At 38.7% G+C, this 25,929-nt stretch overlaps 5 protein-coding genes and 1 long non-coding RNA gene across 22 annotated transcripts in view; 2 read left to right on the top strand and 4 right to left on the bottom strand.

The window, feature by feature from the left end:
• The window catches only part of LOC118442188 (uncharacterized), a 28,805-nt gene extending 26,861 nt beyond the window's left edge, over positions 1–1,944 (top strand). For all 7 annotated transcript variants that reach the window (XM_035867510.2, XM_035867513.2, XM_035867512.2 and 4 more), the window contains one exon: positions 41–1,944. In XM_035867510.2, coding sequence (XP_035723403.2) covers positions 41–58 — 18 coding nt within the window. In that variant the 3' untranslated portion in view covers positions 59–1,944. The remainder of the gene's footprint in view (positions 1–40) is intronic.
• On the bottom strand, positions 1,615–3,780 carry Xxylt (Xyloside xylosyltransferase). Its single transcript, XM_035867535.2, has 3 exons — positions 3,328–3,780; positions 2,795–3,268; positions 1,615–2,720 (listed from the first exon to the last, which is right to left on the bottom strand). The coding sequence occupies exons 1-3, from the start codon at positions 3,778–3,780 to the stop codon at positions 2,514–2,516; spliced, it is 1,134 nt and encodes a 377-aa protein (XP_035723428.1). The 3' UTR covers positions 1,615–2,513.
• A 1,758-nt stretch (positions 3,781–5,538) lies between these two features.
• On the bottom strand, positions 5,539–15,029 carry Tps1 (Trehalose-6-phosphate synthase 1). 4 transcript variants are annotated; one of them, XM_085661971.1, is made up of 10 exons: positions 14,450–15,029; positions 12,692–12,848; positions 10,930–11,094; positions 10,306–10,851; positions 9,837–10,210; positions 9,572–9,763; positions 8,756–9,092; positions 8,328–8,621; positions 7,962–8,216; positions 5,539–7,855 (listed from the first exon to the last, which is right to left on the bottom strand). In XM_085661971.1, the coding sequence occupies exons 1-9, from the start codon at positions 14,605–14,607 to the stop codon at positions 7,965–7,967; spliced, it is 2,475 nt and encodes an 824-aa protein (XP_085518097.1). In that variant the 5' UTR covers positions 14,608–15,029; the 3' UTR covers positions 5,539–7,855; positions 7,962–7,964. The 4 variants fall into 4 exon arrangements, with proteins under 4 accessions (XP_085518097.1, XP_035723415.1, XP_035723418.1 ...); XM_035867522.2 differs by having other exon boundaries at positions 5,539–8,216; positions 14,450–15,028; XM_035867525.2 differs by having other exon boundaries at positions 5,539–8,216; positions 8,756–9,083; positions 14,450–15,025.
• Positions 15,030–17,328: 2,299 nt separating this feature from the next.
• Positions 17,329–18,688, bottom strand: LOC146872482 (uncharacterized). The gene is made up of 3 exons (XR_014983115.1): positions 18,383–18,688; positions 17,737–17,956; positions 17,329–17,597 (listed from the first exon to the last, which is right to left on the bottom strand). It is a non-coding gene; the product is annotated as an uncharacterized LOC146872482 (long non-coding RNA).
• LOC118442219 (uncharacterized) lies at positions 18,231–21,787 on the top strand. Of its 2 annotated transcripts, XM_085661982.1 has the most exons (7): positions 18,231–18,283; positions 19,786–19,872; positions 19,961–20,332; positions 20,433–20,534; positions 20,633–20,746; positions 20,889–21,135; positions 21,229–21,787. In XM_085661982.1, the coding sequence occupies exons 1-7, from the start codon at positions 18,246–18,248 to the stop codon at positions 21,556–21,558; spliced, it is 1,290 nt and encodes a 429-aa protein (XP_085518108.1). In that variant the 5' UTR covers positions 18,231–18,245; the 3' UTR covers positions 21,559–21,787. The 2 variants fall into 2 exon arrangements, with proteins under 2 accessions (XP_085518108.1, XP_035723456.2); XM_035867563.2 differs by lacking the exon at positions 18,231–18,283 and having other exon boundaries at positions 18,894–19,872.
• LOC118442198 (endoribonuclease Arlr) lies at positions 20,862–25,893 on the bottom strand. Of its 7 annotated transcripts, none has more exons than XM_035867541.2 (6): positions 23,408–23,547; positions 22,973–23,082; positions 22,681–22,888; positions 22,149–22,581; positions 21,759–22,072; positions 20,862–21,006 (listed from the first exon to the last, which is right to left on the bottom strand). In XM_035867541.2, exons 2-5 carry the CDS (start codon positions 23,055–23,057, stop codon positions 21,842–21,844), a joined length of 957 nt encoding a protein of 318 aa, XP_035723434.2. In that variant the 5' UTR covers positions 23,058–23,082; positions 23,408–23,547; the 3' UTR covers positions 20,862–21,006; positions 21,759–21,841. The 7 variants fall into 7 exon arrangements, with proteins under 7 accessions (XP_035723434.2, XP_035723431.2, XP_035723432.2 ...); XM_035867538.2 differs by having other exon boundaries at positions 23,193–23,495; XM_035867539.2 differs by having other exon boundaries at positions 23,197–23,495.
• Between the last annotated feature and the right edge of the window lie 36 nt (positions 25,894–25,929).

Below are 25,929 nucleotides of genomic sequence, written 5' to 3'. Positions count from 1 at the left end.
TAAGCGCTTAATTAATCCTATAATAATAACGTTATTTCAGATTGCAGAGAGGTATTAAAAATAAATCGACGGTCATAATGGTAAGGCACCGAGAGGGAAGTTACATAGAAAATCAACTACGAAAGATAGAAAATCTCCTTTTCTTTCCTCTACTCGTCTTCTCTCCTCTCCTCTTATCTTATCTTATCTCATCCCATCCTATATTACGCGTGTACACGTTGTCTTCGCAGTTATTTAATTAATGCGACGGTAAGAGACTCTTGAATATTATGAATTAGATTTTATGTACATAGTATACTAAGCCTTTATACTGCGTTCGTCTCGCGTGGAATTACGAATTACGCATAGATCAATCGAATGATCGAACGAATATGTTTCCTCGTTAAATTATTACAACAAAATAAGGTTGGTAAGCTTCTCTCGATGCTTCTCTAATTACGCGCAGCGTACAGTTAACTGTACGAATCATGGAAATACGTGAAATTAAACGATGCCTGGTGATGATGGACGGATAGAGGGAGGGAGGGAAGGAGAGAGAAAGAGAGAGAAAGAGTACTTGCAACCTTTATCGGCATGAACGCGAAACGAATCGACCACGTCGAATAAATAATCGTGCAAAACTAAAGATTTTCTTTTCTTTTTCGTTTGTTTGAAAGATTGTGCCATTTGTGATTCCCTTTCAAGAAAATTGTCCATTATTATTTCATTTCTTTTTCGACGTCGATTCGTTCTCTCTTTCTTTTTAATAAAATTCCACAAAAGTCATTCCACGTTAGCTACGTGTAAATACGTTGTACAAAAAGCCTGGTACGTTGATCGAGCATGTATATATTCTATTGGTGAAGTATCGATCATCGGTTAGAACTTGGGAATGTTCGTTCGTAAGAGGGAATCAACGCTTGTCGCTCCATCGAAGAAGCGATCTAAAGTCGATTAATAATCGATCGATCGGTCATTCGCGGATCGTTATAAAGATAATGAAAGAGCGAAGAGAAAAAAAAAGTTTTTAACATTGCAAGGTCATTCTAGCTTTGGTCAAGTCATACACATAACAACGCCAAAGCCACTTTTTTATGGCCGAATGAGATATTAAATACTAATAATAGCAACTTTGTTTGTTGGCTAACAATTAATTATTCTAAACTTTGCATATAACTTTAAGTTTCTATAAACGGGACCAAAGGTAACATTTCTTCTTCTTCTTCTTCTTCTTCTTCTACTACGATATCGACAACGAATTTAGAAATATAGAATGTGTTATTTAAATGAATACGAAGTATAGTCTTTGATAAAGTCTGGTCAGTCGATTTATGACAATATAGCGGTTAGACGCAAATGATACGTTGTACGTCGCGTGAAAGAATAGCTTTGGAAATTTTCCTTTAATAATAGCAAAAAATTATTTTTCTTTTAAACTGTGCTACTAAAGATAAAACTCTGTAGTATGATGTATTACCTAACACATTTTCGATACAGAATATATACGTTTCTGTTATTAACTTAGATCTATGCTATTTCTACCCTTTCGTTTTCTCTATGGAATATTTTTCTTTTTCTTTTTTCCCTTCAAAGAAAGTAGTATCATCATGCAACAAGTCGCATTCAAAGACGCAAGTCCTATTTTTTTTTTCTCTTTTTCTTTTGCTTTTTCCTTCTTCACGCCTACCCCCTCTCCCCCCCCCGTCAATCCTAAATAAATGATATATTTCATTGGATTCGTCGCTACCACAGTGTGGATGTGAATTTATACTCGAGTCGAGTTTACAATCATCTTTCACAGTCAGAAATTAATCTGACAGTATTATTAGGCACTGGACAAAATTACTGTATTGTATATAGGTATTTATATTATGTCCATTACTTTGCATAAACGATATAATAATACACTGAAACATTTATTTATATGCGTTATAATTTATAACCGATTAAAATGGTAACATTCGACATATGCATTTATCATTATTGCTTCCTCTTTATTCATATTATTTCAGATTTTTAATACCGCACACCTCATTACGAGGTGTTCACTTGCGCATTCGCACTTTGAGAATATTCGAGTCGAAATGTACTTTAGCGTGGCCTATTGAATACTCATTAACAACTACTAACGAATTGCATTAAAATAACGGATAAGAAGGAGTATCATATACAAGACAATAATTACTTCTATAATTAAGAAGTATAAAAAAGGAGAAAAAAAAATCTTAACGAGATAAATATCCTTTATGCGTCATAAAAATACAATAATTACTCTGCATCTAATCGTTTGATCGGATGGCATAAATTGTCAGAGATTTAAAATATAATAATAAAATGAAAAATGATTTCTTTCCTTCTATACGATCGAAAGAGTCTCGTTTATGTATATTGCCACTCGATAAGAATAAAATATATTTGACTTTGTATCACAGATTTTAAAAGTAAATGAGTTTCAAAACTATGTTTCATTCTCGAAAGTAAACGTAGGACTTAGAAAGTTGATGTCTACGAAATGTCTTTAGAATTCATAATACTTAATCGTCGGGTATAGGGGTATTGCAGTTCCCATGCCACAATTTTGTTTCCGAATTACAGAGAGAATAATTAGCGAATACATCCGCGTAACCACGGTCTCTCCACCATGTACACAATTGCTTGTTCCAGCCGCAATCAATGGTATAGATTAATTCGGGTCGTTCCATACCTAAAACCGTGTAAAAATCTTGATCGCCCAAGTGACCCTGAAATATACAAATTATTATTTATATATATTATCGAGTGTATTAACGCGTCATTGAATAATTTCCATACCAACCTTAAAATGATATTTATTCGTCATAGCGTCGACGCTATCCTTACTAACAATTTGTTCGTACAAGGAGGACTCGCGTAATCTTTCTAAATTAAATAGGACCATGCCGCTGTTAAAACCTGGAAAACCACCGGCCTGAGCTGGTTCCCCATATGCGGTTTTTGCGTGTTTGCTACGATATAAGTACAAAACATGCCGATATACGGGGGTTAATTCCGGTGCCAGACCAAAGAGTGCTTCGTCCCCAAAATTGTCGAACTCCTTGAACAATTCTTTTACGTCCCTACGAAATTTTGTATCCGCATCAAACATGGCTGCCACTTTTTGATCGACCGGTGCTATTCTATGCAATCCGAGGGAGAGAAAGAAAAGGGCGTCCGAGTAATAAGTTCCAGGTTTGCTACTGAAATGCGGCGACATAACAGAAACTATGTCCTCCAATTGTTGAGCCAGCTCGTGTACGTTATAATATTGCACCTATAAAGATGAATTGAAGATAGGACGCGATCATAATCAATAAAAATGATACGACTTACTTTCATAGTCTTTTTAGTGATCGAGACAACGCTTTGCACTACGTTCTCGGCGATGGGACGACTGTCATCGTCGGTTATCACGTGGAAAGCAATATCCACGGTGGCCAGTGCGAGTAAGGATTTCGTAAAAACGTAAAACTTCTTTCGCATCGGAGAATTCGTAGCGACTTTGGTGAATATACACCATACATTGTAATAAAACTCATTTCGAAAGGTGGTAACGATCGGAGGAATAGGGACGGCGATTTTAGTTGAGGTTAGTTCGACGATCGTATCGTTGATATCTCTTAAGGTGGTCGAAATGAATTCATTCGTTGACCCTTCGACATTTCGACTTTCTGCCTGGCCCACGATCCAACGTGCACCGTTCGTAGATGTTTGATAACAATAAAGTATCACCAAAAGCACCGCAATAATGGCGAGGTTCACTAGCACCTTCCGTAACAAGTGCATTTAACTGTTCATCTTTTTAGCTCAATCCTAAGATCAGCTCAACAACGTTGATCGGCGAGGATCTGACGACGAAGACGCAAACGTCCAAGGAATATCGAACATCGTATCAAAATATCGAAGATCCTTCTTTGCTCGACGAATTCTTCGAGTCCGCCATTGATCGTTCACGGTGAGGGAGACTGCGCGTCCCTGGTTGCGCTCTGTCAGCATACTTTGGCAACGCTGTCAGGGTACTTGGCTACAAATTTGCTCGCCCCGGTTCGAGACCAACCAAGGGCGATTTTTTCTTTTCTTTTTTCTCTTTCTTACCTCCTCCCGCTTACCGCCGTGCCAATCTCCATTAAAACAATCCAAAGAAAATATAAAATTATTTGAGCTTGGTCGTGTCCAAAGAGAGAATTATCTATGTCTATCTATACGGGAATGCAAAGGAATACTAATAATTCGAAGCAACTGGTACAAACCGTCAACGTACTTATTTCGTTTATTAACACTTGCCTGCACCGACCTGAATTTAACCGAGTAAACTAGTCGTCTAATGATCGTGCATACTAATCAAATTAAATTATTCGTTAATATTACATTAACTTCACGATGTTAACAACTATCGTATTCTTACAACTATCGTGTAAATATTAATTAATCGTATCGTTCCAAACATATTTATTTCAATAAATCAAACACATTTAGTTTAATCTTCGATGAAGGAAAGAGCTATTACGTTTGCCCATGAGATTACAAAAGAAAAATTAACTTGGCAGCCGTCAAAATTGCGACTTCCACGTTCCTCCTATTTATTTACATCACTGATCGCCATCTAGCTTTCGATCATTGTCACAAATCATTTCGAGAAGCGTCACTTTGTTGCCGACAATATGGCATACAACTCGAAGAAAGATAAACTCGAAAAATAATTTTCTTTAATAATTAGGCATTTTTTTCATCGACTTTTATAACATCGTACCATTCAGGAAATTCTACGAATTATTTTCAATGCGTTAACTATATAAATAATATTTATATAGTTTATATTTATATAATATTTTGAAAGGAGCAATACTAACACCGATTATTAATTATATAATCGTCGAGTTATCATCTAAACTTGTTCGGGTATTTTCGTATTTTTAACGAAATTCGTTAAAGTTATTTCTTATATGTCCGATCTAAGTGAAATAATATTTTTCAAGTAAAACACATTCTTTCGTGTTAATATTTCTTGTCCATAAATCCATCATCGCACGGAAATTCGTAATATCTCGTTGATATTGCTCGCAAGTACTATTATGATTATTGCATGTAAATATTATCATTTGGACGTGTACAGTTGTCCATATAAAAGGCATATAGGGAAGAAAGTATTTACGGAAAAAAGGATTAATAAGAACGTCTCGTAAACGTTTTACGTAAAAATAAATGGAGAAATTCTTGATATCGCAATGACGATACTCGCGATGGGTCGTTGCAGTAATCATCGACCCATTTCACCGGCTTCATCGTCAAAACAATTTTAATCGGTCATGACGGCAGAAGCAAAGGTTACCCAGAGAAAAATAAAATAATCGTCTAGTGATCTCATTCCCCTGAGTGTTATCGTTATAATTGTGAACGAAAAAGAAAACGAATGATAAGACGACATAATCACTCCTTTTCAAATAATTATCATTAAGGACTCGCAATCATTCTATAAAAGGACTCTTCTAATGTCATCTAATGTGCATTACTACGTGCAAACAAAAAAGAAACGTACAATTTGAATACGTGATTGACAAGCATCTTTATCGAGGACATTTATTTCTCCGTTTTGAATGCCTTCGCTTATACAACCATCGGAACGAACTACAAATAGATTTATGCAAAAATGCAGCACGCGCTTTTTTCCTCCGTATATAGATATATATACATGCTAACGTGCGCAGGTATATACATATTACACATACATAACACGTCCCTTTTTATATATACATAATAAATACATACACAACATATGCGTGGTGCTCGTGCGTTCGGTTACCACGTATCTTCTTATTTCTGTGCGTGCTTATCGTCTCCTATACGTACGCATATGTATATATGTATATGCACACCCATGACGATCTAAAAACTATTTATTTATATACAAAACTAAGATTCAAAATTCTGCACTCTTTATATATATATACATTCGTTTCAAAAGTGTACGTAGGTGAGAACATTGTAACGAGCCATTCTCGTTCGTTTTCAATAGACTTTGAACAAGGTATAATTCTCGTTCATTTGAAGGACAAGAAAAGGGTAAGAAAAAGGAAACGAACAGGGGCGGGGAGAGAGAGAGAGAGAGAGAGAGAGAGAGAGAGAGAGAGAGAGAGAGAGGAAATAAACGAATGTGCGGAAAATTAATTTTCTTGGTCGTTCCACGTAACGTGGTAATATTTCGCCATCTAGTACGATTAACGATTTAACGATAGAACGTAAATGTATGTGTGAACGCGCGCGCGCGCGCGTATGTGTATGTGTGTATATGTGTGCGCGTATTACATTTGTTACATGTACGTGCGTATGCATGTATTTACACATATAGTACATATTTAAAAAAGATCGATCGGTGGGAATGAAGAATCGATAAAGTTACTCTTTCGTGTCTCGCAAAATGGAGGACATTTCAAATCGTCGCGTTTTGTCTTGCAAACTTTTGTAAAGATATTTCACACGAAGAAATGATCAATAGCGTTTCGAGAGTCTTGAAAAACTTATAGAAAAAAAAAGAACGTCTCGTACGACTTATACTATTTTTAGAAAAAGTGAAAAATCTATAAGAATCTTACAATTTACTTATCGAGTCTATATATCATTGTTTCGTCAATAAAATATAGTATCGCTAACGCACATTCATTATGCATGTATTGCTTAAGAGATACGCATGTAAAAGATATTGGTACACGCTTGTTAACTCCTTACCCCTAAATTGACATTTATTAATACGCTATTGATATGAGATTTTAGATTGGCACTGTAACTTTCGAAGAAACTTTTCATCTTGTTCAAATAAATCAATCAATCAATCAATTAAATGTTTAACTTTATAAAAGAGCACCCAATATGAAAAGAAACGTTATCGAAGAAGCTGCAAATGAATAAGCGACTTTCTTTACGATACCAAGTATACCAATGATATTTGACGGAAGATGTTATTAAGATGACAAAAATTCTTTACAATTGATCTTTCTTAAAAATTATTCTTCTTTACCACCGTCTCACACGACTGATTGATATCTGATCATTTTAAAGATTAAAGATAAAAAATAATTACGAAGAGAAAAGAGATATAAAGAGGAAGATCGATCTCGATCATTACGGGAAAATTCTTTCGAAAGAAATATTATTATTGTTATTTTATAGCGCGTTCCGAATTTTTTTTACGTTTTCTCTTGAAAAATGTAAAATCCAATGGAAAAAAAAGGAACATACGCACGATCTATTCTAAACTGCTCTCATTTTTTTTCTTATTCTCTCCTTCTTCCTCTTCCTTGGACAACGTATAACATCCAAGATCGAACGACTAAGTTCTACTCCTCGTAAATCTATGGAGCCTCTTCCATCGCCTGGATACAACGGCAGCGAGTTCTTTGGACACGTTTACTTTTTATTATCATGATCTCTCATAGAAACGTAGATCAGACTAAAAGTTGTCTACTAATTCCTAAGAAAACATCGATCTCGATTTCGAGAAAAGGAAAAGAGATACTATGTGGCTTAAAGTTGAAAAATTCAGTTCCATTTTCTAACTAATTATCTATTATCTTGTACATATTATGTATATTTATACGCCCGTCAGACGTCGTGGAAGTATCATCGTACTCGCGACCGTACCGGTGAATATGATTAACGAAGAAATTAAAATTTATTAAACGATCGACGTTTTTTTTTATAAAAATGACAGTCTCCTCAGGATATCGATATCCATAGATCGCATACGTTTTGTTTCTTTTGCAGTACACGATACAGTGTTACGATCATTGTTACTCTTGTTTCCCTATATTTCTCATCCTTCCTATACTTCCTTCTTTCTCTCTCATCGTCTATCGTCGTATTCTTACTAAAAGTAGATTATAATAAACCTGGCGTTTGATCCGATTAATCATAGATATCAGATCGGCACGCTAACGTATTTTAAATAAAATACGTATATACTACAAAAGTACCGTTTACGATTCTAACGTTGCGTTAGTCGGTGTACTCGTCGGTGTATAAGACATCTCCATGGTGATACCTGCACTACTGCGCCGGAATTTCGATTGTATTTCGGTGCTATTACGCGGCTTACGCTTGCTAAGATGTCTCTCGACCCATTTTAGCATGGTTAGAACCGAATCCGTACTTGGCAAACGTCTTTCAGCCGACGTACGTATAATGTGAGACGAAGCTACGCGGAAGGTAGCAGCCATACCCTTTAGAGCCTGTAACAAAGTTTATCTTTGTATGTACGATCGAGCTAGTAAAATTGTTAAATTGTTTAATTTAAGAGAAAGAAAAAAAGAAGAAAACATATGAGGAACGAATGGACTAACTTTCATAGCATCCTCGTCGGTGGCATCGTCACCGGCGTAAATGATCCTTATTCGTTCGCTCCAATCCAAACCAAAAGCCGTACGGAGAATATAGATCGAGGCTCGCCCTTTGTTCCATTCGACGGGGGGCTTCGCCTCTATGGCACAATGCGCCGAGCATGCCTTAAAACCGGACTTCTCGATCAATTTCTTTGCCTGATTCACCATTTCGGGACGTCTTTCCATCGGTGTCTCGCGATAGTGGAACGTTAGCAAGGCTCCTTTGTTTTCTACCCATGCACCGTCCTTGCACAACTTCATTCATAGACAAATTCGTACATAAGGGAAAAGAAGAGGAGTGGGGGAGGGAGAGGCCAAAAAAAGGATCGTTAGAGATCTATAAAGTAAAGACTTATTTATTTTTTAAAAAGAAAGAGAAAAGAGCGTACCTGATCCTGCAGAGCTTGCATCAAATTGGCCACCTTTCCTTCGCATTCGATCGGCATAGGATGAACGAATTTGCTTCCATCGGGATGTAAAATCTCCAAGCCGTGATTACCGGCGTAAGTGATACCCTCTATACCGACCATTGATTTAACATTATTCACATTTCTACCAGATATAATGGCTATATAAACGTCGGACATGTTGGAGAGTCTGTGCAAGACGTTCTTTGTTTCCAACGGCAAGATCGCCAAATCCGGATGAGTTGCGATCGGTGCCAAGGTCCCGTCGTAATCCAATAAGAGGGCCAACTTGTGATTATCGCCGATATACCTAGGGGACATGTGTCATCACTGGATCGTTACCTGGCTTTCATCATGAGTCGTGGGTAGTCGCATTCGCAGGCGCGGGCCCGGCACCACCTTCCCGGCATAAAAAGCCCCGCAAAGATCCGTTCGTGTATCGTACAATTTTCTAAGGGAGGCCGAAAGTAATAACGGAAGCGCTGGCAAAAGTTTCGTAATTACGGTGCGACGCAACCCAAACTCATGCTGATTTTTTTTCCTTTTAGATAAGAATGTTCCTTTTATTGTTTTCTTTCTACCCGCACCGCCGCTTCCCCCCTCCTGTTTCCTCCCAAAAAACGCTGGATTTTTCGATAGCAACGTGAATACGTTACCAAGCGGAGTCTTATGTATATACGATGTATTTATATACAAGACATAGAGCTCCTCGTAAGAGGCTAACCGATTGAGAAGCGCATGCGGGCACGGTCGGGCCCAGTGTCATGCACGTCGCATAACGCTATAATGAATACCTACTTGCTCAGGTAATCGTCAAAATCGTCCATCGTTACCGGTTGCATCGTCGTAGCACCGACGGAATCGTGCTCCTCGAGCGAGCCCATGACTTGAAGGAAGGATTTCATCCAATAATTGACGTCGTAAATCCTTTCACGACGGCGCAAATGATTCATCCTCAGAGTACGTTCGTCCTCCGGCATAGTGAGAGCCCTGTCAAAGTACGTTAAGAGGAACTTTAGAGAAAAGAAAAAGAAAAATGATTGAAGGAGAAAATAAATTTTACCGATGGATCACTTCGGCGGCCTCGTCTATCTCATAAGGATTACATATCAAGGCCTCGTGCATCATTTCGCCGGCACCGGCAAAGGGTGATACTATCAAAACGCCCGGCGGTGTGTTTATCTGACAAGCAACGAATTCCTTCGCAACCAAATTCATGCCGTCCCTGAGAGGGGTGACCAGAGCGACGGCGGCATCCCTGTAAAAAGCCGCCAATTCGTCCTGACTGACGCAACCGTAGATATAACGTATCGGCGACCAATTTGGCGTGGTAAAACGTCCGTTTATACATCCTATCAATTGATCCATCTCGAGCTTCAAATCTTGATACTCTCGCACATCCGTTCTCGAAGGTACAGCGATTTGTAGCATGGTTACCTGATAAATCAAAATATTCCAATCGTCGGTTATATGCGTACGCATATATATATATATTGTAAATAATATACCGTCTATGCGCGTTCTCGTATCACCTGTTCACGATGTTCCGGATGCTTTTCCAGCAACATTTCGAAGGCCTTCAAACGATGTACAAGACCCTTTGTATAATCGAGTCTATCGACACCCAGGACAATCTTTTGATTGGTAAGCATAACTTTGTTGGCCGTTTCAGCGAGAGAGACGAATCTATCGAAGGGTATGCCGATTGGAAGTGGCCGTACGCGTACGGTTCTACCACCGTGCTCGACCAACAAATTTTTACGATCGACCCTGCAGCCGAGGCTCCTTTGACAACAGTCGACGAAATTCAAGCAGTAATCTTGAATATGAAAACCGACCATGTCGCAACCTAGCATACCCTGAAGTATCTCGTCCGCCCATGGGAAGAGTCGAAATATGTCCCAGGGTGGAAATGGAATGTGAAGGAAAAAGCCCAACTTCAATTTCAGATTCTTTTCATCAGCGACCTGTCTGACCCAATTGGCTGCCGTCATCAAGTGATAATCGTGAATCCAAACAAGAGGAGTACCATTATTCTGATTCGCTTGTTCCTTGTGGATCTGCTCCAAAGCGCCGACCTGACGAACGCGACAAAAGGTAAAAATGAAAATCTTCCTTTCTCTAGCTCTCTAGCTCTCTGCTATTTGTTAACTCACCGTCTTGGCTGCAAATTTTTCGTTGACAGCCGAATAAGCGCGCCAATGATCGGCGATAAAAGTCGCCCTATCCGGCATCGAGTGAAATAGCGGCCAAAACGTTCCGTTACAGCACCCATTGTAGTAAGAATCGAAGATACCAGGATCTACGTGTACGGCTACGACCTAAAGTAAAAAGAAAAGAAACATGTATGAAGCATAAGCAACAATGAGATACCCTCGCATAATATTTTCAATTCGATTCGTTCGAAGGCAAAATGTTTGTTTTATCCGACTATCACGTGATAATACTCGCATCATGCTCGCGATGCGTGGACCGCGAAATTTTGATGAAACGATCGAACGAATCGAATGAAAAGGATAGCACGCTTCTCTTTCACTCTCTCGCTCGCTCGCTCGCTTTTGTATCGCGTTTAAAAAACGATAACCCCTGCCGACCTCGCGATACGATTATCGTGACACGAGATCGTTGCTTCATACCCATTCCCGTGTCTTCGTTTTCTTCTTCTGCGTTATAAGCGAATTTTTATCGTTTCTTTCAATTATTCGAGTTCAAGTTCGATATCTCGTACAAACGCGGGTTAAGCGCACGGTTAGATTAGATCGACCTCTCCCATCTCAATCCATCGTCTCTGTATCATTTGTAATTCGTTATTACCTAACTGTACTTGGAATCTGTCGAGTTGACCCGTGCTCTTTTATAATCTCATACCGATGGAAGAGAAAATTGACGTATCGATCGATAGAAAATTAACTTGGCAATCGTCATATCCGACGTACCAAATCAATTTGGATAACTTTTGTACCCTTTTTTGCGACTACGCAGGCCGCTCAGAGGAGAAAACAAACGCGGTTTTATCGGTAATCGCGCGTGGGTGTACGTCAACCGGTCACGTTGTCCAACACAACGATAAGAATAATGGATATAAGAAAGAAGAAGGCGAAGAAGAAAAAGAAGGAGAAGGAGGAGAAGGAGGAGTTAAACGATCGTCGGCTAGTAATTAATGCGAATCGTCGAGGGGGCTCGTTAACACGAATCGTTTGCAAAGAGTTCGTATCTCGTCTAATGCTCCATCGCGTACCTCTTTTATCTCTCTTTTATCATCTCAGGCTCTCCTTTGTCTTCTACTCGTGTCTCGTCTACCACAAATGTCTATTCTCGTTCGGAGATGAAAACACGTGTTTATATATTATATCCGCATATGCACGTAGGAGAAAAATATGGGAGAAAGAGTAAGAACATCGAAGAACGTAGGGGGAAAAATAAGAAAAGAAAAAAGAAAATAGTAAAAGAATAGCAATGCCAAGGGCGAGCCAGTACCTCATTGTCTATATTTGAATCGTTGCATACTAATCGTCGACGCGGACGTCACCGACGCGTTAACGTTTCGAGTTAAATACGAGAAGGAGATCTAATTGTTTCGAAATAACGACCTACGTTGAAGAACGCACTTTTTTTTTTCACGCGAGCATACTACAAGAGAATCGAACTCGAGCGCGCGCGAAGGTAAATGGAATTATTTTTAGCGATCTATGCAGCACGTTATTCGAGTCCGAGGACGAAAATAAATTCGTCCGTAATAATATCTTAAGAGTGAATAAATCTATTTCACGATCTCGTGAACCTGTTTCTACGAGTTCAAACTATTTCTTCACGATCGCAATGAACGTGCATTTTCTTCTTCTTCCTCTTCCTCTACGTACGAACATGGAACGATTCGATGAAACGTTCGATCGATATTTTTATTCGTACGAGTCGTACCTTACTAGATAGAAGACCGGCTGTTGGCGTTCGATCGTTTGGATCCGATTCTGGTATCGGTTCATTAAGATTCTCCATATGCATGCCAGGCCATCCGACCCAAACTCCATTTCCACTTATTACGACCGGTGCAACCGCAGTTACGAGACCACCGGCGCTAGAAGAAACCGTAAGAGTACAAAGTCAATAATTAAGGATTAAACGAAATCATATCATGGAGAGATTTAAGTGTTTATTTTTTTATTTATATCGATAAGACATCGTGACTGAAAAACGTTTCGAGATGAACAAAAAGCAAGAAAAAAACAAAAGAAAAGAATCTTTATCCATGCTCCAGACACGCGTTACAATGTCGCGTTAAATGCAAAATCAATAATAATAAATCCAAGGGATCGCCTACGTAATACGTATCGGTCGACGAAGATAGTAGTAAATGTTTTCTAGAGCATCTTTGAAAATATATACCCGATAAGATACGTATCCAAAGTTTGGAATATATATCTCTCGTTCTCTTCTCTCTTATAACAGGAAACAAATGACTCTTTTATATCGCCAACTTTCCGCACGACTTTTGAAACGCACGTGTGCTATGCAATCGACATTGTATAATTGCGCTTGTACTATCATCGACTCCTGAAATTTCGATCAACGTGACCTCTCCACTAGTCTCTAAACTTCGAGAGAGAGAGAGAGAGAGAGAGAGAAAAAAAAAAGTAAACAGCGAGTATGTATTTAAAAATTTTCTTTTTTCTTTCCTTTTCAACTTTGACACTTAGCAACGTTTACAACATAGATACTGTAACATATGTAAGAAATTTGATGTTATATCGTACAACGGATAGGCATTAGAGGATGAAAGCGTATTTCGAAATTTAAACGAAGGAAAACGACGTCAAAATCCGACTCTCATTCCTTATCGTTAACGTCCTCTAGCGAAATTTCAATTTTCATCTCTGAATGAACATAAAAGCAGAAAACTCTGCTTCCTCGATAAATCAATGGAATTGCACGTGAATAATTACGATGAAATTCGTGGTTCAACGAACGTAAATACATACGTATATCGCAAAAAAAAAAAAGAAAAAAAAAGGAAGGAAAAAGAAAGAAAAGAACAAGACGATCGAAAGTGAAAATTTATTTTTCTTATCTCGGTTATTAGTTCCATTAGACAACGATTTCTAACGAAAACTATAGTCATGACCAAAAATAAATGTTTAAATAAAAAGAAAGACTCAATAATAGCTGAAGAAGCAGAGCGAATCTCGAGATCGGTGTATCTTCTTTTTTTATATCGATTACGCTCCCTTCGTTTCCCTTACGCAATAACGTATATTTCGTGACAAATTAGTCATGTTAATTTGGCGTCATTTCAAAAAATCATTCTAACGTTTCTCAACGTTGATCGATCGTTACGTCAAACGAAGACCGGAAAGAGCGAATTTACGATAGGATCGCGTATATACCAGATAAAAAGGATCTAGGAAAAAATACGAGCGTCCTTCATCGATGAACGAACAACATTTGCCACCCGAGTCTCGAGTCTCATGTTTCTCCTCGCTCGAAAGATGAACCGTTGTTATTTGTTCGATCGTGCTTTAGAGAAAAAGCGATGAAAAAAGAAGGAAAAAAGAAAAAAAGAGCGATATAAAGAAACGCGTTTATCGGAAGAAAGGGTGTAGGTGTTGTTTTCGTTGTTTGCACCCATAAAAGAATAGATCGATGGATGCAAGGACAAACGCTGTGCATAGTACAACTAACCTGGCCTTTCGTTCCAGTTTACCAGACAGCTCGTTTCTCTTCAGCACAAACGGCAACCTGTTGCTCACTACGATCATGCTTCCGTTGGAGGTGAAGCTTCCCGTTTCTGTGAACATGCCGTCGAGCATATTCTTTTTCGTCGTCGATATTTTGGACATCGCGTTGACTTTCTCAAAGGTTAAAGAAAACTGAACCCAAAGCGGGAGTAAGGTATAAGGGAAAAAGAAATATAGAGAGGAACAAGTTCCCCTTGGTATATAATTGTGAAGAGAAAAGAGGGATAAAAAGGAAAAGAAGAAGAAAAAAAACAAGCAGAGAAAGAGCGCGTTTAAACTCGCGTCGTAATGCTTCACTCGCGTATGCGGTTAAAAGAGTAAGGTGTCGCGTATACGCGCGTTTCCGCGATCTCCTTTGTCACGTGTCCGCTCGTTTCTTTCTTGCGCGAGATCGCGCACACTTCTCCTCGTCTATTCTTTGCACTAGTGTCTACGTATATCCGCGTAACCGTGTATATATATACACGAGAGGCGACGCAACTCTGGTTGAGGTGCACCGAAGGACGTCTCTCTCTCTCTCTCTCTTTCTCTCTCTCTCTCTCTCTCTCTCTCTCTCTCTCTCTCTCTCTCTCTCTCTCTCTCTCTCTCTCTCTCTAATCTCTATTCCCCTCTTTTTATTTTCTCCCAAAGTGCTGCTGTTGTTGTTGCTGGTAGTGCTCCTGGTGGTGGTGGTGATGATGGTGGTGGTGGTGGTGGTGGTGGTGGTGGTGGTGGTGGTGGTGGTGGTGGCGGTGGTGATGCTGTTGCTCTTGTCGATGTTGCGTTGCCGATAATCAACGGGCTAAAGCGCTATGATCGGTCAGCTTCTTTGATTATCTCGTGATAGAAAAAGTGATAGGGAACGAGTAGAGAGTGAGAGCGATAGGAGAATCCGACGACGAACGGGAAAAATGAGAAAAGTTATTTGGGGTTGCGTTTGCGATTGATTGGACGCTTAACGATGGAGTGGGAGGAAAGAGAGAGAAAGAGAGAGAGAGAGAGAGAGGGAGAGAGGGAGGGAGGGAGAGAGAGGGAGGGAGGAGAGGGATGTAAAGAAAAAAGCATTTAACCGCGATGCCTGATCGAAGCGGTACCGAAGCAAAGGCCGAATGTGGTTTATTTGTTTTCGCGAATTGGTCCAAAGTACGTTCTTCCTAGGACGATATCAATGACGGGGCCGCGACCTCTCGACCACCGCCGCTTCCTTCACCGTAAACACGAGAAAGTACCCTCCTCGCCTCATCGCTCCTACGCATTTCATCGAAAAGAAACTCGCCTACCACCGAGAAACGTAGGGTTATCTCTCTCTCTATCGCGATTCATTCTCGAAAAGCACGTTCCTCCTCGTGTTTTTCATCTTTCCCGTTCTCTCTCTCTCTCTCTCTCTCTCCCTCTCTCTCTCTCTCCCTCTCCCTCTCTCTCTTTCTCTCTCGAAATGATGATAATTACGTCGACGATGTTGACGATGAAGATGATATTTCCGATTCTTTTTCTGGTTCCTATAAAAGAATACGAGTTTCTTTCGAAATCATACGCAACGCGAAAAAGAGATGAATAGAGATGGTTATTACCGAAATGAACGATGGTGGGCACGATAAAAGGGCACGAGTAAAAAGAAGAAAATGAGAGAAAACGAAATTGTACATAAATCGTGCCGCCGATAGATAAGACAATTTAAATGCGAAAAATGAGAGAGAATATAAAGACTCGACGATAAGACGAGAAGACTCGACGAATCAAAATGATGAAACTGAACTAGGTACAATAAACTAATATATTCGTCTTTATCTCGAACGTTATCGTTCCTTCGATAGACGCACCTAAACTTTCAACTTTGTTTTGGAATTTCAGTAGAAATCGTTACGTTTGCTCCTACTCCTGCAGAAAGATCGATTTTTTCTACTTGCGCTTGTCTCCTCTCTCTCTCTCTCTCTCCCTCGATTTCTTTCGTCAAATTTACTGATAGTCATTGACGTCAATAATAAATGTGGCCAAGACGTCGTGGATTCCAGAGTCCAAGACTCGGAATCGATCTCTCTTTGTCTCTTCTAAAACCCAGTGAAAAGAGCGATAACGGCTATCGAATCTAGCTCGAACGCCACGGGGTCGTCATCGTTAGAATCAGAATCCGATTATCCATTCGAGATCTTTACTTTCTTAGAAAATGAAACTGGCTCGATTCAAAGTTCGTTCTAAGGATGACTATACCCTGCATATGACATATATGCTTAAAGAGCGGGAGGGGAGGGCGGAGAGAGCATTGTTTAACGACAAATAAAAAAAAAGAATCGAACTCGCTGGTCTACGTTTATCGTCGACTTGTACGCGAGTGGCATCGCTATCGCGTACAAGTGCAAACAAATGGTTTACATGCACTTATTTCTAATCATTTATAATACGCGTTTGTAGGTAATATAACGTTCGTACGTGAAATAATAAATCAAAGAGATCAACTCGATTGATATAAATATTGCGATGACAAGAAAAAAAATAAAGAGGACAAAAATGATGAGAGAGAAAGAGAGAGAGAGAAAGAGAGAGAGAGAAAGAGAGAGGAGAGAGAGAGAGGGAGAGAGAGAGAGAGAGAGAGAGAGAGAGACAAAGGCGTAATAAAAATTCCGACGATGCGCGATAATGATCCAGAGGAAAGAGGAAGCGAGTATATTATTGTCAGCTCTTGATCACGTGCTATTGTCGTTAATTAATCAGCTGCGATCAAATGCCGAGGAAGATTGGCACGCGTCGCGCACGCGGTGTCACGCTCGCCCATCTTTCTTGTCCCGCCTTTTGGCTTCGCCCCTTCCTCTCGCCTGTCCCTTGCTTCTTATTACCGTAGATCTGAAAAACAAACGTGCGATCGATCTCTTCTCTTGGACTCGCGTAAGCGACCCGCGCGATACTCCCAAACGATATTTTTTTCCTCTCCTTCCTGCTCCGCTGACTCTATCCAACGTCGATATAGTTCAGCTATCGTGTACATGATAAACGATTCGAAAAATGTATCAAACTATATTCATCCAAAGGTATTAGCCAATATCGAGTACAATTTTTCCATTAACTCGATCTCGAGGATAACGTAATTTTGGTTTGAAAAGCACCGTCAGAGCAAAATCCTAAAAAGAAGAAGAAGCACACACGATTTCTTACCATTTCGATGGATATTTTAATCCATCTCGAGAGTTCATAAACTGAAGGTATTATTTACTTTCCTACCATTTTAGACGTGCGTGACAAACGTCCAGCGAAACTTACGTTTGCGTTCGGAAATTTTCGCTCGAGCTCGGCCAGCATCGTAGGGTATCGATGAAAATGAGCGCGAAATCAAACGCGGTACGAACGACGTTTCTAACGTACGTACACCCCCACGACACCTTTCGTCAATGTTTCGCTAAAAACACTGCTGCTTCGACCTCGCTTTTCCCCTCCATTCCCCTCGACACCGCCGAATGCTTTTTCCTTATATCTATTTTCCCTGCAATATGCAATTTTTTTTTATGCGCGATAACTAATATTATTACTAGTGTCGTTAATAGTTAACGCGTAGTATTAACGTAACGCGCGAGATATCGATCAGAAATTCAAGGTTATCCTTTGGAAAAGAGAAGTATCTCGTTAATGATTCGTCGTCCATCGCGCGAAATATGAAAAAGGAAATATTAATGTTAGGGAAAAGCCGATATTAAGAACGTTAAGCTTAGCCATGGTCGAGAGATAATGCTCGTTTACGAGCAAAAAGGGAGCAAGGGGAGATGACGTGATCCATGCGAAAATTATTTCGCAATTATCGCAGCCATCGCCGGTATGCCATTCGATCGAGAGAACAATTCTTTACGTGGATCTCGAAGAGGAAACACCTAGTAGCTAGCTCGTGTGTCAAAGAACTAACGATTCTTCTTACCGTTAAAGCCGCGCTGATTCGTCGTTTTTGCCCTTTTGTCACCTCGAAAAACCGATCACGATTCCTTTATTCGCGCATCTACGCGAAACGTTCCGAAAATTTGACACCGACCGGTCTAGTGTTTTTACGAGAGCGTCGTAGACGCGTACCTATCATTCGAAGAGAAGGTACCACTTCTGCGCTACTACTTTCTTCCCGAAGTTTCGAAGCAACCTAAACCCTCGTCCCTATCGATTCTACGTCTTTCACGACAGGTTGGCCAATCCTCGTCTATCCCAACGCTCCGTACGTCTATTTTAGATTCCCTAGAAAGGCTAGTCAAGGGCAACGTTCCCTATACCTCTTCGATTTGCCGAGAGCCTGATCGACAGGTGTTACGCTTGACCAATCGGCACTTTTCTTTTTTCCCTCTTCTTCTTCTTCTATACCGATTGGTCCTTAATATTACCCTTCGTTATTCTATCTCTCTATCTCTCTCTCTCTCTTTCTTTTATTCTTTGAAAATGCATTTCTCCTCGAGAGAAAGTTTTCGATTTTATGCCGTTAAACGTATCTTTAACCTCTCGTTAATCTCGGACCTAAAGTTTGGATCGATGGATCGATCGATCGATCGATCGATCGATCGATCGAACCAACTTATTCGTCTCTCCTTTCAAATGTTGCAAACACAAAATATGATTTTCACGAGTTATTTTGATATATTGCAATTTTCGGATTTTCAAATCTTATTATAATTTATTGAAATGCATTGGCTTTCTTTTCTTTGCCATTTTAAATTCACTCGACTCGTTCGAACGATCCTGAAGTTAGCGATTAGAGAATCTTAGAGAATCAGCGGGAAATTTCAAAAGAGCTCGACTGTCGCGCCCAAATTATCGGTCGTCGCCGTTCTTTCATTTCTTTCCGATTTACTCTTTTTCTTTTCCTTTTTTCTCTCTCTCTCACTCTTTTCTCTGTTCCCCCTAAACTATCTATCGATATCGTTAACACGCGATATTATTAGTTATTATACAAAACGAACGTATATAAACATATATATATATATATGTATGTATGTATGTATGTATGTATGTATGTTGTATGTATGTATGTATGATGATGATGGTATGATGTATGTTTATCGGTCGCTCGGTTAGGATCGACTTTTCCCGTGATATTATTTGAAATATGATCGTCGCAGCAACGGTTCATCGACGTACAAAAGCCCTAACCTTTTTTACTCATCCCAACTGAGAGAACGATTATCCATCGCGAAATAAATTTCGAAGAGGGAAAATAATATTTGACCGAAATAAATGAGCTAGAATCATAAAGCATTTCGATCACACGTCTTCGCGCCTGCAGTTCCTAGTCGAATAGTATCCTCTCTTAAAAAAAATGAATTTTCTTTGTGTCATATGTAGTGATTTACTTACACAACCTGATGATATTTTCTATACAAGATGCGGACATGTCTTTCATTTTAAATGCCTTAGCCAGTGGCTAGAGAGGTAAGCACCTCCTCTAGAACACATAAATAAATCCAAGGTCCAAGTCCGAAACGATTCTCTTACATATTTTCATCATTTTATTCTATAGGTCAAAAACTTGCCCACAATGCAGGGAAAAAGTAACGCACAATCGTATTCACAGATTATATCTGACTGTGTCGAACGAAACTACGGTGGAAAGTGATCCTTATACCCAAGATAAACTTGCGAGCCTCAAGTTTCAAATTCTGTTGAAAGAAAAGGATATAAATTATTTCATGTCCAAAAACAGTACGTTAGAGAAACAAAATGCAGGCCTGAGAAGGGAGGTAAGGAAATTGGAGAGCGAAACCAAAGAGAAAAACTCTGCTATATATGCGTTGAAGGAACAGACCAAATATTTTAAGGAACAACTCGTGGGATATGAAAGCGCCAAGAAAGAAATTATACAATTGAAGAAAAAACTTGAAGAACTGAGAAAGTAACAAAGTTTATTAAACTTTAATTTTATGCTTCTTTTCCAATCCAATATGAATTTTATCTAGAATCTTTCTTATATCCTTCGTTATGCTTTCTTTTAGTATACAAATGTTATTGGACGCACCAATTGAAGACGTTAAAGATATAATTGGAAGGGATAAAGATCCTGCTACTCTTCTGACATACATAACCATCATGAAAAAGTAAGCATTTGGAAATATTCGCGCGTCCAAGGAATCTCTCTCCCTCTCCCTCTCTCTTATTTCCTTGTTATACTATTGTCTCTTATTTCTTGCTTTAGAGAAACTATATCTAATTTGAACAAGATCAAATGTTTAAAGATTAAAATGAAGAATCTTCAAGATGAACATGCCAAATTAACTATGACATCTTCACAATGTTATTCCAACAACAGGTACTATAATGCATTTCCCTCTATATAGAGCGAACTCTCTTTCATTGGGTAATTTTGTGAAGGAAGGAAAAGAGGAGAGGAAAAAAAAAGAAAGGAAAGAAGAAGAAACAGCTAAAACGGCTTAAAACTTTAATCTTTTCAGATTACTCAAAGAGTTTACAAATTGTAAAAAAGAAAAATTGGCGTTACAAACGAGAGTCAACGAACTCGAAAAGATTCTTGGTATTGCAGAAAGTTCCGATCATGTGGTTACGGGCACACTGAAAAATGTCAAAGGAAAAGATGAAGTTACGCAAGAGGAATGCTTGGTTAGTGCTACGTTAAAAAAATCAGTTGTTAAGAAGAGGACGCATACAATTTCTTCTCCGACAAAGCATAACAGAGAACATGTATGTCAACAAGAGAAAAGAACGTTATTTACAATTTATTATTTTCATTACTCATTTTTCTATCGTTATAATTTCTTTATCTTCCTTAAACAGATTGTATCAAAGAGTAATATAGAAAAGAACGATGCGTCTTCTTCGATCGTAGAGATAATGGATAATGAATGCTCGAAAAACTATTCCAAATTAAGGAACTTGGACAGTGATACTTCTATACCCTTAAAGAAAACTAGGTTCTCTAAAATGCATGAGAAAATCAATGATGAAAATGATGTGCTTCTTGATAATAGCATTGAAAATCTATTACATATATGTAAACATGCTGATACAAGTACAAATGCGGTCTCGAAGGCATTTAAAGAAAAAAATGAAAGAGAAAAATCAAGTAAAATGAAACATCATGAAGACATTATCGATTTAACATAATACTCTCTTGCATACACGTGATTAATCGTAATAGTATTCCTAATTCATAATTTTTTTATAGTACAGTATTTTTCACTCCTGATCTGATTTGTTGCCCAACTAGTAAATTAAGGGATGTTTTGACAATTGATACGTGCATGTATGCGTGCGTGCGTGCGTAGATATACATCATTATGCAAAAGCAAAAAAAACTATAGTACCTTTATCAATAATAATAACGGAGAACATATATTTTTCTTATATATCGTCGTTGTCGTCGTTGTCATCGTTGTCGTCGTCGTCATCAGATGAGAGGAAATGCTGCTCCAACGAAATTTTCATTATTTCGTTGCCACGTATACGTTTGGATATTAAATTTATGCCCAGCGAAGGAGATTCTGCACTTTGCATTTGGTCTGGCATAAAAACATAGCGTATAAACTGCCATATCTAATTCTGGTAATGTTCCAATGAACATAGTCGACGCTTTATATTGCTCTTTATAATTGAAATGTAATTTTGCGAGTGCAGCTTTCTGGAAAAGGAAATTTCTTTATTAACGAGTATAGTAGGTAGATACGAGAAAGATTTTCATTTTAAAAATAACTGACATTATCGAGAAGAACTTTGCGCCCATAACCGAGATAATTGAGATTATTTAATGATTCTTGCTTAGCAAAATAGATCCAATTGTGTAGGCCGACGATACTGTTATCCTTTTTTTTCTCTACTAAAAATACATGCTCAAATCCTGAACTACCAATCGACCCTTTAATTCGTGAGTAAGGATGAAACCAAATAGACTTTAGTATAGTTTTATACGTTTGCGGATTCATGGCGAAGTATCCTTTTGTAGCAAGAAAATTCATAACCGATGTTATTATGTCCGACGATGCAAGAGCATCAATGAACTCATCCTCCTCCGCGCTTTCTTCTCTCGTCACAACTTCTGTTTTGCTGATATCTAATTCATAATTGTCAAAGAGTTTGTTCAATTTTTTTATTGTCGGGTGTGAGGAAACGTTTGACGAAACTCTCAATAATCTGAAGATAAAAGTATAAAAGTCAAAAGTAGAAAAAAATTAAATAAAAAAAAAAAAAAATAAAAAAGAAAAAAAAATAATAAATTTCCAGATATCCTACGGTTTTGGAGCATTATCCGTTATATTATCTCCTTTTATCCATCCTTGATAACTCACAGTTATATTTCCATAAATGCAACAAGTATTTCTTCGAAATAACTCTTCTGTTATTCGTTGTAATTCCACGTCGCTTATTGAAGAAAGTTTTGGGCCATTATTTTGCGACATTACATTATTCTTACTACTTTTATTTATATTATTATTTTGTCCTAAAAGAGTGATTTTGAGTTTATTAATTTAACCATATATTCATAATCTACATAGTATAACTTAATGTATAAGGTAATATCTACCTGTTGACGCATGATAGAAAAATGACAAGTGTACAAAGAGATTAATCAACAAAGAATTATGTCCAATGCAACTTGTCAAATACATCTCTGGGCATAAGGTCGGGCTTTATCTTGAGAAAGGAAAAGGTATACAATAAATGACGAAATATACGTGCTCGCACAAACATATACACACACACACACACATATATATATATATATATAATATGTATGTACATACATACGTATATAAAGTATTAATGATTATAATAACGCACGTTCTCAAGAGATAGAATTCGCATCGATTCGCACCGTTACCAATCCGTGGTAACCTCAATTCGCAGATTATCGATCCATGTGTTGTGATTAAAGTCAATAATCGATAAATAGTGAAATGAGAAAGAAAGAAAGTGTAAGTTCAACGAGCCAATTAATTACTTGTAAATCTTGAAATACCTTTCTCGCATACGCAAAATATATACGCCTCTGTCTGACGACGGCAGCGATCAAATTCGTAGCGGCGTATCACGTGAGACCGAATGTCCGATTAGAAAGTTTTGAAAGTTTATAATCGTAAACATATCAGCCGATAAAACAGATTTCTTTTTACGCGTCGTAGATCACACAGATCTATGATCTTCCAAGAAAATTTGAATGACTAAAGGAATGAATTTTTATCGTGTATATTTGTTCGAGATTAATATCAATGAACATTGATTTTTAAGACGATTAACGATCAGTTTTCTGATTGCATTTCCAGGCATCCATAGGCGAAAGGATCATTGCAGCCGCAGGTCTTATTCGACAGACTATATCCATCGATACTTTTTATTCTGGCCAAACTGTGTAAAGCGAATTTATAATAATTCATCGTTTCCGACAGTGGATTGCCCATGAGAGTCAATTCCTCCAAGTTTTTCAACGACGTTAAATAGTCAAGCTCGTTTTCCTTCTGAAAATGATCGATTAAAGATCGAGCAAGAACGTTGGGATTCAAAATTTGTTGTAGTACAAGGTTCTATCGCTTACCGCTATAAGATTGTCGGCTATGTGAAGCTTTTTCAAAGACGAGAGTTTTTGGACGAAGCGCAAATCTTGGATTTTGTTGCTCTCGATCGACAAGCAGGCAATGTTATTATCCTCGTGGAAAGAATCGACGTCCATCGTCTCTATTTTATTGTGATCTATTATTAAAATTTCCAAGCTGGAATTCCTTCGTAAGTCTTGAAACGAGTGGATGAGCCGTATTAATCGATTTTCATATAAAATAGATTTAACGAGAAAATTAAACGAAGCGGAACGTACCGCGTACATTCGCCAATTTATTGTGATGCAAAAAAAGATGTTTCAACGTTGGGAATACGTGGCTGTCGTCGGCCAATGTTATCGAGCCGATACGATTATGATCCAAGTACAAAGTGGACAAATTTGAAAAGCCATAGGCATCGTTCGATTTATCCGGATGTAGGGTCTCCAAACGATTGTAACTCATACGTAAAGTTTTCAATTTCGGAAGAGCATTTAGACTCTCGAGGGAGATAATATGATTTCTACTCAGATCCAAGCTCTCCAAGTGAGGTAACAAATACGACGGTAAATTTATCTGTGAAAGAACGACGGAAAATATTTTCAAAGATTTTTCAAACAGTTTGCTCGTTCGAAAGCGACCTTTTTTATGGAACACCTGACGATGTCCAATTGTCTGATATTCGTCAATTTTTCAGCGAGATTCATCGTCAGCAACATCGTTTGATCCAATATATTACCAAGGACGTTTCTCGCTTCCACGATGCTTGACCTTTCCACGCATTGTCCGGAAACATACTGAGGGAGGAGGTTAGATCGGAAATAAACGAGAAGCGAACTTAGTTGAACGAATTAACGTGGAAAATTATTACCTTTAGATCGATCAAATGAAATATGAGAAAATCGTTGTAAGAAATCGCAGATTCGTTCGGATTGTAGCTAAGATCGACGATTTGTAATTTTTCCCAGTTTTTAAGATTCTCGATTTCGTGCAATCTCCTAATTTCGTTGTGGGCACAATAAAACTCAATTATCGTCTTGTATGAGCCCATCGGTCGCAAGGACGTTATCAGATTGTTCGTAAGATCGAGGCACTTCAATCTCGGCAAGTGTTCCTGCGTAAGACCGTCGAGATCGGTTATGCAATTGTCGATCAGATGTAATCGTGTCAAATGCACCGACGGCTTCTTCAGGTGCACCCGGCCAATCGGGGAGTGGGACATAGGAATGGTCGTTTGTCGACCATCGTAAAGCTCCGCCAAAGTATTGCGGATTACCTTTAGGCCGTAAATCTTTTCATTTACCAACGATTTACCTTCCAACGAGTTATCCTCGGTCCTATTGGGAAAGTATATACCGGTCAATAGGACAATTTTATCGCGTTCGACAATGTCGGAGAAAGGATTTCTTTCAAGGTTCAATGTCTTTAGGCTCGGAACGAATGTTTTCAACGTTTCGAGACTCTTTCTGCATTTCGTCAGACAATTCCACGAAAGGTCAAGCTCCTCCAACGCGAACAATTTTTCCTTCATCTTGATCGACCGTATGTCGTTGAAACTGACGTTCATTTTCTTAACGTGAACGATCATTCGCCAATTTGGAAATTCATCGAGACGATTGTAGGAAAGATCGAGTTCGCTCAAGTTCGGCAATTCGAGTGAATACTCAAGCAGGCCCTTTATACCTTGCCCGGATAAACATATCTTCCTCAATGTCAAAAGTTTCTCCTCGTCGATTCTAAGGCACAACGAGATCTTGCGTTTGGTTAAACGTTCGAACGACGAGGACGCCGGTGGATGCATCATCGCACCCCATTCTATTTTCTCCTCCCTCCTATCGTTCTCGATCGAATCGTTCTATGCGGTACAAGATTTTTTCTTTTTTTCTTTTTTTCATTATACGCCCAGTACGTAACGTACAATGTATGTGCGCTTACAGATATTTCAATACCT

The sequence above is a fragment of the Vespa mandarinia genome, chromosome 16 (genome assembly GCF_050613455.1).
Source record: "Vespa mandarinia isolate Hongniang chromosome 16, ASM5061345v1, whole genome shotgun sequence".
Classification (NCBI taxonomy): domain Eukaryota; kingdom Metazoa; phylum Arthropoda; class Insecta; order Hymenoptera; family Vespidae; genus Vespa; species Vespa mandarinia.
Note: the sequence above shows the minus strand (reverse complement) of the source record. Positions and strands in the feature narration are given on the sequence as shown.